Raw genomic sequence first — 14,337 nt, forward strand, 5'->3', positions numbered from 1 at the left:
CGGCAAGGTGAAAGACCTATGGTAGGGGAGCAAAGTATGCTAAATGTGCAGTCACTCGAGCGCTTTGGGGACCTATTGGGTTGTGATTATTAGGTCCTAAAACCAAAAAAAGTTAAGTAAAATTTTCCATTTTAGCGGGCGCTTGCCATTTTTTAATTTAATTTTCCATTTCCATTAATCGTTTTTTCCGAATATAGCGCCATCTATCCATAATTCGAAATAATGTTTCGAATAAAAGTTGCTTATTTTTATGCAGAAAATTCAAATCTGCAATAAAAAATGGGGGCTCCCATTTAAGATTTTAAAGTAACCCCCCACCCCACCTCAGTGGGGGGTCGCGTTTGGTACCATTCGATATATTTTTCAAAAATATTAAATAAGTGTATTTTGCAGTTTTTCGATCTGATGTTTATTTTACTAAATATCGCGGGATTTGTATTTAAAATTTAAAATTTACCCCCCACTCCTCTCTGCGAGGGGTCGTGTTTGGTATCTATCGATAGATTTTTGAAAAATATTGAAAGTGTAGTTTTTAGTTTTTCGATCTGACTTTCATTTCGCGAAATATTCGCCTTTTTCTTGTGAAACTTTGTGACTCACCAATTCCCTTACGCCCCGCTCAAATCGTCAGATTTTTTAAATATACACTGTTTTGCATGTACTTAACTTACCTTATCTTAATCTGACAATTTCGAGTATTTTTAAGGATAGATTTTTTTTTTCGGGCCCCCCTAAACGAACTCCCCTGTGTTAAGAGCCAATATATGGCAGAGGTACATCTGCAGGGTACCACGTTTCTCCCCATATGATAATCTGACGCGCTCGAGTAACTGCAAAAATCCCCGCTTGGGCTCCCCTACCACTAGTTGGCAGAACATTAGTGCATGTAGTCCAGAAGTCAAGGCCTACTGGAGCCAATGGAATTGCCTGGTACTAAAAGATGATCTTCTGTACAGAACCTTTGAGAACAATGATGGTACAGAATCTAAGCTGCAGTTGATTGTACCTAAAAGTAAAGTGTCAGAAGTATTGCGTCAGTTGCATGACGGTACATCAGGTGGACACTTTGGTATTACGAAGACTCTGCAAAAGGTTCGAGAACGGTTCTATTGGGTGAACTGTAAAGATGATGTAAGAAGATGGTGCCGGAAATGTGAACTGTGTGCATCCGGTAATGGTCCAGTTGGTAAAAAGAGAGCACCCATGAGACAGTACAATGTTGGAAGTCCTATGGAAAGAGTAGCAATCGACATTGCAGGTCCATTTCCAGAAACCGATGCTGGAAATAAATACATTCTGGTAGCCATGGACTATTTTACGAAATGGACCGAGGCCTATGCATTACCGAATCAAGAAGCTGCTACCGTTGCAGAGGTACTTGTTAAAGAATTCTTCAGCCGATTTGGTGTTCCCTTGGAGATCCACTCCGACCAAGGGCGAAACTTTGAGTCAGCTCTTTTCCAAAACGTTTGTAAATTGATTGGTGCCAATAAGACCAGAACAACACCCCTGCATCCTCAATCAGATGGAATGGTCGAGAGGATGAACCGAACGATGGGTAAACACTTGTCCAAAGTTGTATCTGAACATCAGCGAGATTGGGATCAACACATTCATTTATTCCTGATGGCCTACCGCTCGGCCGTAAATGAAACTACAGGTCAAACACCAACCTGCCTGATGTTGGGTCGTGAAGTTCGGTTGCCCTGCGACCTAGAGTTTGGCTGCGGACCTTCCGAGGAACATGTTGCAGGCGAAGACTACGTTGACCGCCTGAAATTACGAATGAACAACATTCATGAACTTGCCCGACAACACATCCAGATAGCCAGTGACAGAATGAAAGATCAATATGATTCTCGATGCAAGAATGAAAGCTTCGAAGTAGGTGATCTTGTCTGGCTTTATAATCCGCAACGTCGTCGAGGCTTATGTCCTAAACTGCAAAGACAATGGGAAGGTCCATATGAAGTTAAGAAGAAAATAAATGACGTAATATATAGAATTAAGAAGTTGCCAAACGGTAAACCAAAAGTTATTCACATAAATCGTCTTGCACCATATGCTGGCTCAAATGAAACAGAAGAAGCACGAGTCCTCCAACAGGAGATGAAAGATGTCGCACAGCCAAGTTTTAATCAATTTATGTCAAATTACGCAGCGAGAAAGAGTGCTAGATTCGGCGTGACCACAGAAGTTCAGCAAGATCTGTTTGGTGTTCCAGAAAACGTCTCTCTGGCCCACTGTGTTGCCCAAGACCTCGAGATGACTAAAGGAATATCGTCCGTATTCAATAGAAAGTTCGGCCGCCTGGACGAGTTAAGAAATCAGCAGCCTAAAATTGGAAGAGTACTGCGATTGGAAGATGGTCCTCGATCTTTGCTGTATATGGTGACCAGAAAGTCTTATACGGACACGCCAAGCTACGAGAACATATGGCGTGCTCTAACTAATTTGAAGAAAATCGTGTGTAATTATGACATCAAAAATTTGGCTTTACCAAAAATAGGCCATGCAGTAGAAAATCTGGATTGGAAGATTGTGAGAAGCATGCTTGAAGTGGTCTTCAGAGGAACTGGTGTACAAATCATCACTGTGTGTTGCATGAACCCGAAGATGTCGTACCTTTCAAAGACAGTAGACTGTTATTTCTTCTTGAAGGGTGTATGCAGAGCTGGAGAGTCGTGTAGATTCCGCCATCCTGGGCCTTCATTTAGAGTTGCTGATCGAGACGCTCAGATCTTAAGAGGGGAGCAGTGTAGCGGAAGAGAAATCTTGGCCGATCCCCGTATAACAGTAAACACCTCGAGAATGACGTAATCGGATGTGCTAGGCCTCGCCGGAGAATTCTGGAAGGTACGTCACGTAGGCGGAACAAGCCGATAGCTCGAGATGGGAGTCGATTGTTCCAGAATAACAACTGGGTATAAATACGGGCATATTTTGTGAATAAGTTTAGTGTATAAGATAAATTCGTCTGTAACTTATATAAATAAAGTCGTATATAAATTACGAACCGCTAGTTTTATTGTAATTAGAAGTAATTACAATAGTCACGTTATAGTATTTTGACGAATTACTAAATGGCAAGAATAAGCCAAACCAAAATGAATCCATAGAAGCAGAGACAGAAAATGAACAGTTAGAAGACATAGAAGATAATCCACCGAGCAAAGAACAAATCGAGGAAATAATTAGAAATCTTAAAAACAACAAATGCCCTGGAAGCGATAACATAATAGCAGAGATGATGAAATATGATGGAAAATTGCTGAATGATTGGATACACAAAATCATAAAAGATATATGGTTAAAAGAACGAATACCAGAGGACTGGAAGGAAGCAATTATCTGCCCATTACATAAAAAAGGCGACAAAACAGAATGCAGTAATTACAGAGGAATAGCTTTATTAAATACCGTATACAAAATCCTAGGAAAATCAATAAAAGACAAACTTTAAAAAGAAGCTGAAAATATAATAGGCGAATATCAGTGCGGATTTAGAAGAGGGAGAAGCACAACGGACCAAGTATTCGTAATCAGAGAATTACAAGCAGAAAGCTATGAACACAACCTACCAACGATAGCACTATTCATCGACTTCCAACAAGCATACGATAGAATAAAGAGGAAGAAATTAAAAGAGGCGCTTGAGGAATTGGGAGTTAGCAGAAAGCTACGTAACATGATACATCTCACTCTGAAGAATACAGAAAACAGAGTCAAAATAAACAATCAATCATCAGAAAAATTTATAGTAAACGAAGGATTAAGACAGGGCGATCCTCTGTCATCTTTACTCTTCAACTTATGCCTAGAAAAAATAATGCGAGAAGCAAAAATCAATAGAGAAGGACTCATATATCAAAGAAGACACCAAGTTTTGGCGTTTGCGGATGATGTGGTGTTACTGGCAAGAGGAAAAAAAGAGCTACAGGAGATGGTACAGAGAATAGTAAAAGCAGCGAAGAAAATGGGACTATATATAAATTCAACTAAAACAAAATGTATGGAGTGGACAGATGGTCAGTTTAGGAATGGTCAAAAGTTTAAAGTAGAAGTAGAAGAAGGAACATCATACGAATTCGAAATGGTAGAAAGATTTACATACCTAGGGGCAATAATATCACGTCAACCTATCATTAAAGAAGAAATACAAGCTAGAATAATGGCAGGCAATAGAAGTGTACATGCGCTTAATGTAATGTTGAAAAGCAAGTTTCTATCAAGAAGGGCAAAAGTACAGCTATACAAAACAACTATACAGCCAATAGTAACATACTGCAGTGAGACATGGACAATGACAAAAAATGAACAAAATTTACTGGAGATCTGGGAAAGGAAAATACTAAGGAAGATATATGGAGGAAAAATAAGGGACGGTTTATGGATAAGAAGATCAAATGATGAGTTAAAGCAATTATACAACCAACCTAATATAATAGGAGTGATAAAGGCTCAGAGACTTAGATGGCGAGGTCACATTGAAAGGATGCCAAACACGAGGACTCCAAAAAAGGTACTAAACTACACTATAACTTCAAGAAAGAGAAGAGGAAGGCCGAAAAATAGATGGAAGCAAGACGTCGAAAAAGATTTGGAAAGAATGGGGCTAGAGGGCCAAAAAAGAAAAATGAGTGACAGGAAGGAATGGAGGAAAATCACATATCAAGCCAGAGAAGAGCTCAGCACATAAAGAAACGTGAAAATGAAGAAAGAAAAAAACAAACTTTTCAAGCCATGGGCCTCTAAGGCCTTTAGTGCTATTGTATATATAATATATATATATATATATATATATATATATATATATATATATATATATATATAATCACGCATACGGGTAATAAGAGCCGTCATACAGGTCCCCCGTAACCGGGCGTGCAACGCGTGCGGCGCACGCGGGCGTAACCCCAAAGGGGCGCCAAACCGAATGTTTGGTAAATAACAAATATTTATTTTAAATGAGATAATCTTTTTTTATATACAATTTGAATTATTGCTTGAACAGCTAGAGAAATCTCAAAAATAAAATATTGTGTTTTTAATGAAAAAATAATTATTCCCGTCCTGAAATGTTGAACTTCAAAAATATATTACATTTTGTTGTTCCTTCCTAATTTTTTTCTTTGAAGTAGATTGAATTACGCTTGGCATACCATCCAATCGATTTTATGTTGTAAAGTAAAGCGATACTCAAAATAGTCAAATAAACATCAAATCACACTCATTGACTAGTAGAAACATAAATTAACACCCATAACGCAACTCAGCAGTTTTACTCGTATCTACAAAAACACTGCTGGACCTGGATCAAGCAGTTTTACTCGTATATAAAGTGAACCTTTTACCCGAATTTATGTAATTACCCTTAAGTAAACAAATACTCATGTATTTGAATCATGAATTATGATTTTGTATTTGACTTGAGTATCTTTCCCTTCTCGTCTATGCGTTTATTAGGCACAAACATTATTATTTACTGTTACTGGTGAACGGGTGGTTTCCTGCAGTGAAAGGTTTAAAATTTTATTTTATATTGGTGTTAATAATTAGCTACGACTATTATTGAAATATCCGTTGGGTTTGTTCTGCCCTGATTTTAAACTTTTGTTTTCGTGTAAAAAATATTGGACAATCTTTTTTATTTGTTGTGGTTATTTTAAGTGGTGTGGAAATTAAATTAATTGTGAGAATGGTAAGTATCATAATCATTGCATAGAATAATAATAATTCATTTTAAATAGTTACAATCGGATTTCCCCTAATAAAATCCAAAATTTAAAATTTATTTTGAAAAAAAAAAAAGAAAATAATTAAGACATTGTGTCTGCGTAACTTGGAACCATATGGGAAACTTTTTTATTATTAATTTTACGGAAAAAATTCATTCTTCATAAAATGCTTTGCATAGTCTAAAAACTAAAATGCAACCAAATATAAAATTGTGTCAATCTTATGAGTATCAAAAATATGAATTTCGATCAAGAGTACCAGAATATTTCACAATATCGAAAATTATTACATATTATGAAAAGTTTTTTGGAATTAATTAAAAACTATGTTTTAATATGCAATTATATCCTTTTAATTGAAATTTTTTGTTCTCAAATTACAGATACCAACGTCCTTTTAATTTATTACGAATAATGCGATAATTCTTTTATTGTTATTTATTAATTAATTAATTATGGCAGTGAAGTTTGACCACTGAAAAAAAGAATGGAGAAAATGTTACTAGTAACAGAAATGGACTTCTGGAGAATAGCAGCAGGCAAATCAAGAAGAGATCGGATACCAAATGAGAGAATACGAGAAATGATGGAAGTCAGACATACAATAATTGATGACATAAAAACAAAACAACTAGTATGGTAGGGCCATGTACAGAGAATGCCAGATGACAGGATCCCTAAGCAGATTTTGGCATGGACACCACAAGGAAGAAGAAAAAGAGGAAGGCCGATAAGAAGTTGGAGGGAGGGAATTGAAAAATAACCAGAGGAAAGAGAAATCCCTCCAGGTCTGTGGTTAAACAGAGAAGAATGGCGGTTAGGAGTCGGAAGGCGTCGGAGAACGCTGTAAACCGATAGTAGTAGTAGAGTTATCACATTATATGTAATAACTGAAAAGGACTAATTATTAATAATAAAAGACTTATCACATTATTTCTAATAAATGAAAAGAGCGTTGTTGAAAAGTGCAATTAAGGTACGATAAAAAGTTCTTTCTAAAAAGCTTTGCATGGTCTAAAATCTAAGATGCAACCATCAAATCCTATCAATTTTTTTCAATTTTATATGAGATATATGTAAAAAATATGAGTTTCGATCAAAAGTAGCCTTTCTAGATCACAATATATTTCAATTAGAAGGATGTAATTGCATATATAGAAACAGAGTGTTTAATGCTGAACAACTTTTCATAATAACTTTTCAATATTGTGAAAACTAAACATACTTTGCTCTTGACCGAAATTCATATTTTTTGACATACCTCGTATAAGATTCATAAAATTTGATATTTGATGGTTGTATTCTGAGTTCTAGACAATGCAGAACTTTTTATGAAGAATAACTTTTTCTCGTAAAATTAATAATAAAACAGTTTCCCATATGGTTCCTAGTTATGTAGACACCCTGTATAAAATTTGTTTGAAAACTTTGAAATAACAAAATATTATTGTTTATTTACCTAAATGTATATTTTTAATTTAATATGCAGGGTGCTTCAATAATGTTACAAAAAATTTAAGGGGAAAGGCGCAAAATGTCACACCTAATAAAATTTTCAATGTGTTTTAAATGTATTAATTTTTTTCGAATCCTGAGAAAACTAATAAGTATTTTTAAAAAATTTAAACGCAGAATGAAAGATAACGTTATTGCCGAGGGCCGACAGTCCCTTAAAATAAATAAAAAGTTTCTTTTGAATTAAATATTTGCAATTATTAAAAATCACACTAAATTTTCTCTTTTATTTTCACCCCTGTAACTTATTAAAATAAACATTATAGAAGTTTTCAGGGACTTTCGGCCTCAGTAATAATGTAGTCTTTCATTCTGGGTTTAATTTTTTCAAAAATATTTATTAGTTTTATAGTAGATTTAAAGGGCGCTAAAATATGTCCCGCACGCGGGCGCCAATCAGCCTTGCGGGGGCCCTGCCGTCATATTACCCGTATGCGCGCCAATGGTGAATATTAAGTTCTTAATTGTATGTAAAAAATGTGCCATAACCACGATTTAAAACCCACCAAATTTCATTTGCATATCTCAACCGGATTTAAAGCAATAAATAAATCATCAGTTTGTAAGAAAAATTTTAACAGCCTCTATATCGGAAACGAAGCTTTTTCAGACATACGTTTATAAAGCAAACTGTCATTATTTTTTCTTGCCGAATTTCCGCTTAAAGTTGGCCATACCTATTTAAAAAAACATCCTGTATTGATGAAAAACATGACTGGTTGTTAAAGTACTTAACTTTTTTATTATCCAACATAAGCGAATGAATCAAAACACGAGGCTATAGTTGGGTTTTAATTTTAGTATTTTACAAATGCTAGAATATTCCACAGGGTGATGTGAACTTGAAAAAAAAAACACAGTTTGATTCGTACACCCGGTATCGGTATAAAATGAAAATTTACCTGTTTAGCAACAATGTTATTAAACAGCGATATTGTTAAAGAATAATGCTATAACATACTAAAAAATACTAAATCGGACAACAAGTTTAGGAAATATGAGACATCAAAAATAACCCACTTTTAAGGTGGGTGGTTAATTTTGTTCCAGAGTGTAGTCAGATACATAAAATCAACCCAATGCAAATACGGGACATTAGGCGTCCCGAGAGACTTTTTTGGGACCCCGGGACAAATCGTTAAAACGGGACAATCCCGTTTTTACGAGACGTTTGGTCACCCTACTATAGAAGCAAGTGAACCCATTAAGTTTTTTTAAATTGAACCTCATTATAAATAATAATTGTGTATACATAACCCATTAAAAAAATCTGTATCTGTATAAATATGATCATTACCTCTCTCAAATATTTGCTTCTCGGTTTAACAATTCGTAGACGCTCTTCTGCACATTTCAATAAATCCGGATACCAACCTTCTTCTCCGGAACGCAACACCTGAACGATCCTTTCTAATTCTCTGCCATCTGTGCACTTTTCAACGTGATCGAATTCGAAATGGGTTATCGGAATGTTGAATTTAGAAAGTAACGATTCTCCTTTTTCAATTCCAGAAAAGTTATCCGGTAGTTTAGATAAATCGTCCACAGAAGACATTTTGGGATAGTTATGTATAGTATTTACCTATTACATAAAACAGAGGAATGTCATGTTTGATCGATACTTAACAGTTTGATCATTACAACTCATTTCTATGGTTACAATAAGTTCTCGCATATAGTCCAGGGTAATAAGGTTTTTTCCATGACACTCGAGCAGCCAGGGTACTGAAGCGTTTTTTCGACAGGTAATACCTATAAGGGCAAATTGTAACTATTTCCGGCGTAGGATCTGGCGGCCATTTTTATTTATAAACAATTAAGTGTCAAAAAATGGCATTTTTCCCTTTTTTTTCAAATCAATGGAAAACAGTGAAACTTATGGTTTTTTTAGTACAAATATCTTTTTGAGATTATGGAAAAAGCTTTAAAATGACGTATTACAAAGTTTGATATACTCATTTATTGTTAACATAATTGCGAAAAAAGGTCGGAACTGCAAAAAAAATTAATTTCGCAATATCTATTGTAAAAATTGGTGTACAGCTTTGAAATTTTTGTCATATAAGGGTTCTTTGGTGCTTAATATGTGATAAAAATTTCAAAGCGATTCATTCAATTGTTTAAATTTTATTCAAATTGTTTATCCCAAAAAGCATTTTTTTTGCAATAACATAAGTCAGAAAAAAATGACGTTAGAACCATTCCACAGGTGCCAAATGAAAGAGCATGAGCTATATTTTAAACTTGGTTTAAAAAAGCGAATAAAAAATGCATTTATTAGTAATACATAATTATGCAAAGTATCGTAAATCTTTCCTTATAAACTTTTTATTTTGTTATATAAGAAATTATATATATTTATTACAATTTTTTATCAATTATGATATAAATAACATTAATTGGTAGTTGTGCACTTAAAACAGGGTAAAAAAGTTAATTTTTTTGGAAAAAGTTATTCAAAAAGTTTATAAGGAAATATTTACGATACTTTTGCATAATTATTTGTTACTAATAAATGCATTTCTTATTCGCTTTTTTTAAACCAAGTTGAAAATATAGCTCCTGCTCTTCCATTTGACACCTGTGGAATGGTTCTAACGTCATTTTTTTCTGACTTATGTTATTGCAAAAAAAATGCTCTCTGAGATAAACAATTCGAATAAAATTTAAACAATTGAATGAATCGCTTTGAAATTTTTATCACATATTAAGCACCAAAGAACCCTCATTTGACAAACATTTCAAACCTGTACACTAATTTTTACAACAGTTATTGCGAAAATATTTTTTTTTGCAATTCCGACCTTTTTTCGCAATTATATTAACAATAAATGAGTATATCAAACTTTGTAATATGCCATTTTAAAGCTTTTTCCATAATCTGAAAGATATTTGTACTAAAAAAATCATAAGTTTCACTGTTTTCCATTGATTTGAAAAAAAAAGGGAGAAATGCCGTTTTTTGACAGTTAATTGTTTATAAATAAAAATGGCCGCCAGATCCTACGCAGGAAATAGTTACAATTTGTTCCTATAGGTATTACTTGTCGAAAAAACGCTTCAGTACACTGGCTGCTGAAGTGTCACGAACAGGGTATATTTTTGTCTTATTACCCTGGCCTAATATTTTTTCCTTATAGTTGCATAATAGGCGAGGAAATAAAGCACTAAAATAGCCTAAATCTCTAGCTTTTTTAAAAAGACGGATCGTTATGAATCCTTTAGCATTCGATTCGGGAGAGCTTCAGGAAAATTTTTGACCACTTGGCATGAGGGACAAAGGAAAATTACATTGTTGTAGGCGGAAAATGCACTTTCCAAAGTGCATTTTGTTCAAAGTGTTCAAAAATAAAAATTCACAACTCAGAAAATAATCATGGAAATGAGTTCAATTTTCATACTTTAGGGGTTTTTGAGGTCGCTGAACAGGAATATTGATTCTAGGAAGCTGAAGAGGTACCTGGTGCCCGGTATCCCTGAATGCACGTCGTCTCCTGGAGTTTTACGGAAATTCATTATGAAAATCGTTGAAACTTGTTAACCCGAGGTGTTTAAGGCCGCCGAGCACCAATATTACTTCGGCGATGCTGTACGGGGTACCTAGTGCCCGGTATCTACGTCATCTCCTTGAGTTTAAAAAAAAAATCATTATGAAAGTAGTTTAAATTTATTACCTCGGGGTTTTTGATGTCGCTGAATACGAATATTGCATCGAAGATGCTATACTAGGTACCTGGTCAGTGGCGGATCTAAAAATTTGGGGGGGGGGGGGGTCATGGATCTTGAGGGCGATTTAATTAAATTTCTCTGATGCAAGGTCACTTAGTCTTACCACCCCTAGGATAAGTGGGTTTTCAATTACCTTTTAGATGGGCCTAAATTTTTTTTGTTTGGTGGCTCTCGGTTTTTCTTTTTTTTGGAATATTGAATTGATATTTATTTACGTGAGGGGGGGGGGGAGTCATGACTCCCGTGACACCCCCTTTGGATCTGCCACTATACCTGGTGCCCAGTATCTACGTCATCTCCTGAAGTTTTATGAAAATTCGCTATGAAAATAGTTGAAATTTATTATCTCCGTGTTTTTGAGGTCTCTGAACACGAATATTGCAATAGTGGGGGAGTAAAGTATGCTAAATTTGCAGTCACTCGAGCATTATGGGGACCAATTGGGTTGTGATTATTAGGTCCTAAAATCAAAAAAAGTTAAGTAAAATTTTCCATTTTAGCGGGCGCTTGTCATTTTTACAATTGTCATACAATTCGATAGATTTTTCAAAATCATTTTGAAAGTGTATTTTGCAGTTTTTCGATCTGATGTTCATTTTGCGAAATATCGCGGGGTTTGTATTTAAATTTACCCCCCACCCCTCTCCGTAGGGGGTTATGTTTAGTACCATTCGATAGATTTTTGAAAAATATTGAAGAAGTATTTTTTTGTTTTTCGATCTGAAGTTCATTTCGCAAAATATTCGCTTTTCTTTTGTGAAACTTTTTGACTCACCCATTTCCTTACGCCCCGCTCAAATCGTCAGATGTTTGAAATATACACTATCTTGCATGTACTTAACTTACCTTATCTTAATCTGACAATTTCGAGTATTTTTAACCATAGATATTTTTTTTCGGGCCCCCCTTAACGAACCTCCCTGTGTTAAGAGCCAATATATGGTAGAGGTACATCTGCAGGGTACCAGGTTTCTCCCATATGATAATCTGACGCGCTCGAGTAACTGCAAAAATCCCCGATTGGGCTCCCCTACCACAACGAAGATGCTGTACGAGGTACCTGGTGACAGAGACTACAATATGGCTTCGATGTATACCATCAATTATAATTATACCTTGTCCTCCCTAAAGGGTGTCTCAAACTTAATATAAGAAAAACATATCTATTGTTCCACGCGGTATTCCACAAGTCGAAAAAATATAAACCTTTGCCCAACTGCGTAAATATCAAAGAAAAATCCAAAATAATAAAAAATTAGCGTAATCCGTTAATCTGTTCACGAAAAAATCAAATACGAAAATGAGCATAATTTTAGGTGATGCATAACTTTTGAAACTATGTATAGTTTCCCATTTGTATCTCTCAATATTCCCTGTTTTCTTTGTTTACTGTTGTGAGTTAATTGTTTAATTTTTTATGTGTATTAAAATTATCACGTCTTTTCTGGTATTCTTCTATTTCTGCGCATTGTTCATTTGACCATTGGTTTTTATGTTCACGTCTTTCTTCCATTAAATCTATAATTTCCTCCGTCATCCATTGTTTCTATTTGTATCTGGTTGGTGTCAGAATTTCTTTTTGACTTTGATCTAATTATGTCTTTATTAATAACCATTTTGTGTCAGTTTCAGTATTTTGCAGAATATGTTCTTTAACATTAATTAATCACTATTATATTACTAAGCAACTCAAATTAAGAATATTTCGATAAATTTCTGTACATATAATTTGATTTTAAATATTCGTTAAATCATTGATATAAATTAATAGGCATGGATCCCGCGTACCAAAAAAAGTTGATTAATAGCAAACTGAAAATTTGTTAATAGCTTAACGGGGTCTAGCCGGATATACTTTGATGTATGGGAACACTGGAACAGGGAAAGTTTTAATTGTGGAACAGGTTAAAGTTTGTTTAGCAGTAAATGGTTGACTTCAATTAGTGCGATCGTAAATATTATTAAATTTATCTGACTTGGCCCATTGTTAAGACCGGTCCGGAGCGATAAGCAAACGAGATAGACAGAGTTGGTCTTTTGACAAGTAACACTGATTAGACGGTACTCCTAGAATAAAGCAAAGGATCCACAAAATTTACAATAATTACGACGACAAAAACAAAAAAATGGATGTAAAATATATTGTTTTGCCTTATATACCCGAAATTAATGTTTTTAAATGAGTTTTAAAATAAATTAAATCAACATTAAGAAATGAAGAATGACAAGTTTTACCACGAAACATATTTAAATTTTACCTGAAACCGGGTCTTTTATACTATTATCGGGATGTTACCCAGGATGTCGGGGTTAACCCAGGATGTTTATAGTCAACCAGGATGTTTATAAAATTCAACCATTTACTGCTAAACAAACTTTACAAGTTTCGAACGTCAGACTACGAAAAAGTCACATGTATTTTGTCGGACAGAACTTTCAATTGATTTGTTACCCTTTCATTAAACTCTCATGCAAAAATCAGACTGCTATTTACCACTGGTATTACTGCACAGGTGACAGAATGCAATGCGAAAACTACAGAGGCATCGCACTATTAGAAATAGTTTACAAAATCTTATCACAAAGTATAAGAAAAAGGCTAAGTCAATATTCCGAAAAAATACTGGGAGAATACCAGGCAGGTTTTAGAAACAACAGATCAACGACTGACCTAATATTTGCCTTAAAAGAAATACAGACTACCTGCTACGAACATAAAACAGTACTATATGCTTTGTTCATTGACCTTAAGCAGGCTTATGACACAGTAAATAGACAGCAGATGTACGAACTGATGAAAGAATTGGGGATACCAAGTAAAATTGTCAGGATGGTAAAGATGACGATGGAAAACACAACAAACGAAATATGTAGCTTGGAAAGGGTATACATCCAAAAAGTTTGAAACCAAGGAAGGATTACGACAAGGAGACCCACTATCAACAACAGTATTCAATCTAACATTGGAAGGAATAATCAGGAAAAGCAGAATAAACATGCATGAAACGATATTTAAAAACGGCCACCAATGCATAGCATTTGCAGATGATCTGACGCTATTAGCAACAAGCAAAAAAAACTACAAAAGTTAATGAAAAACATAATAAGAGAAGCCAAAAAATTCGGACTTAAAATAAATGAAGAAAAGACAAAGTGTATGATAATGGGAGAGATCCAAAAAGAAAAAGAGAATAACATCATAGTACAAATAGATGGAGAAAAAACATACTCGTTCAAAAGAGCCAAAGAAATTATTTACCTGGGAGCCAAAATAGATGAAAATGGTCATGAAGAAGGGGAGATATGGGAAGTCAAGAATAGCTAAAGGAAATAAAAAATATGGAGCATTACGCAC

At 34.7% G+C, this 14,337-nt stretch overlaps 1 protein-coding gene across 1 annotated transcript in view; it reads right to left on the reverse strand.

The window, feature by feature from the left end:
• The window catches only part of LOC126890065 (sperm-associated antigen 1-like), a 55,508-nt gene extending 46,639 nt beyond the window's left edge, over positions 1-8,869 (reverse strand). The window contains exon 1 of the mRNA XM_050658891.1: positions 8,551-8,869. Within this exon, the coding sequence (XP_050514848.1) occupies positions 8,551-8,808 (258 nt within the window). The 5' untranslated portion in view covers positions 8,809-8,869. The remainder of the gene's footprint in view (positions 1-8,550) is intronic.
• Positions 8,870-14,337: the final 5,468 nt, after the last annotated feature.

This window comes from Diabrotica virgifera, chromosome 8 (assembly GCF_917563875.1).
Source record: "Diabrotica virgifera virgifera chromosome 8, PGI_DIABVI_V3a".
Lineage (NCBI taxonomy): Eukaryota > Metazoa > Arthropoda > Insecta > Coleoptera > Chrysomelidae > Diabrotica > Diabrotica virgifera.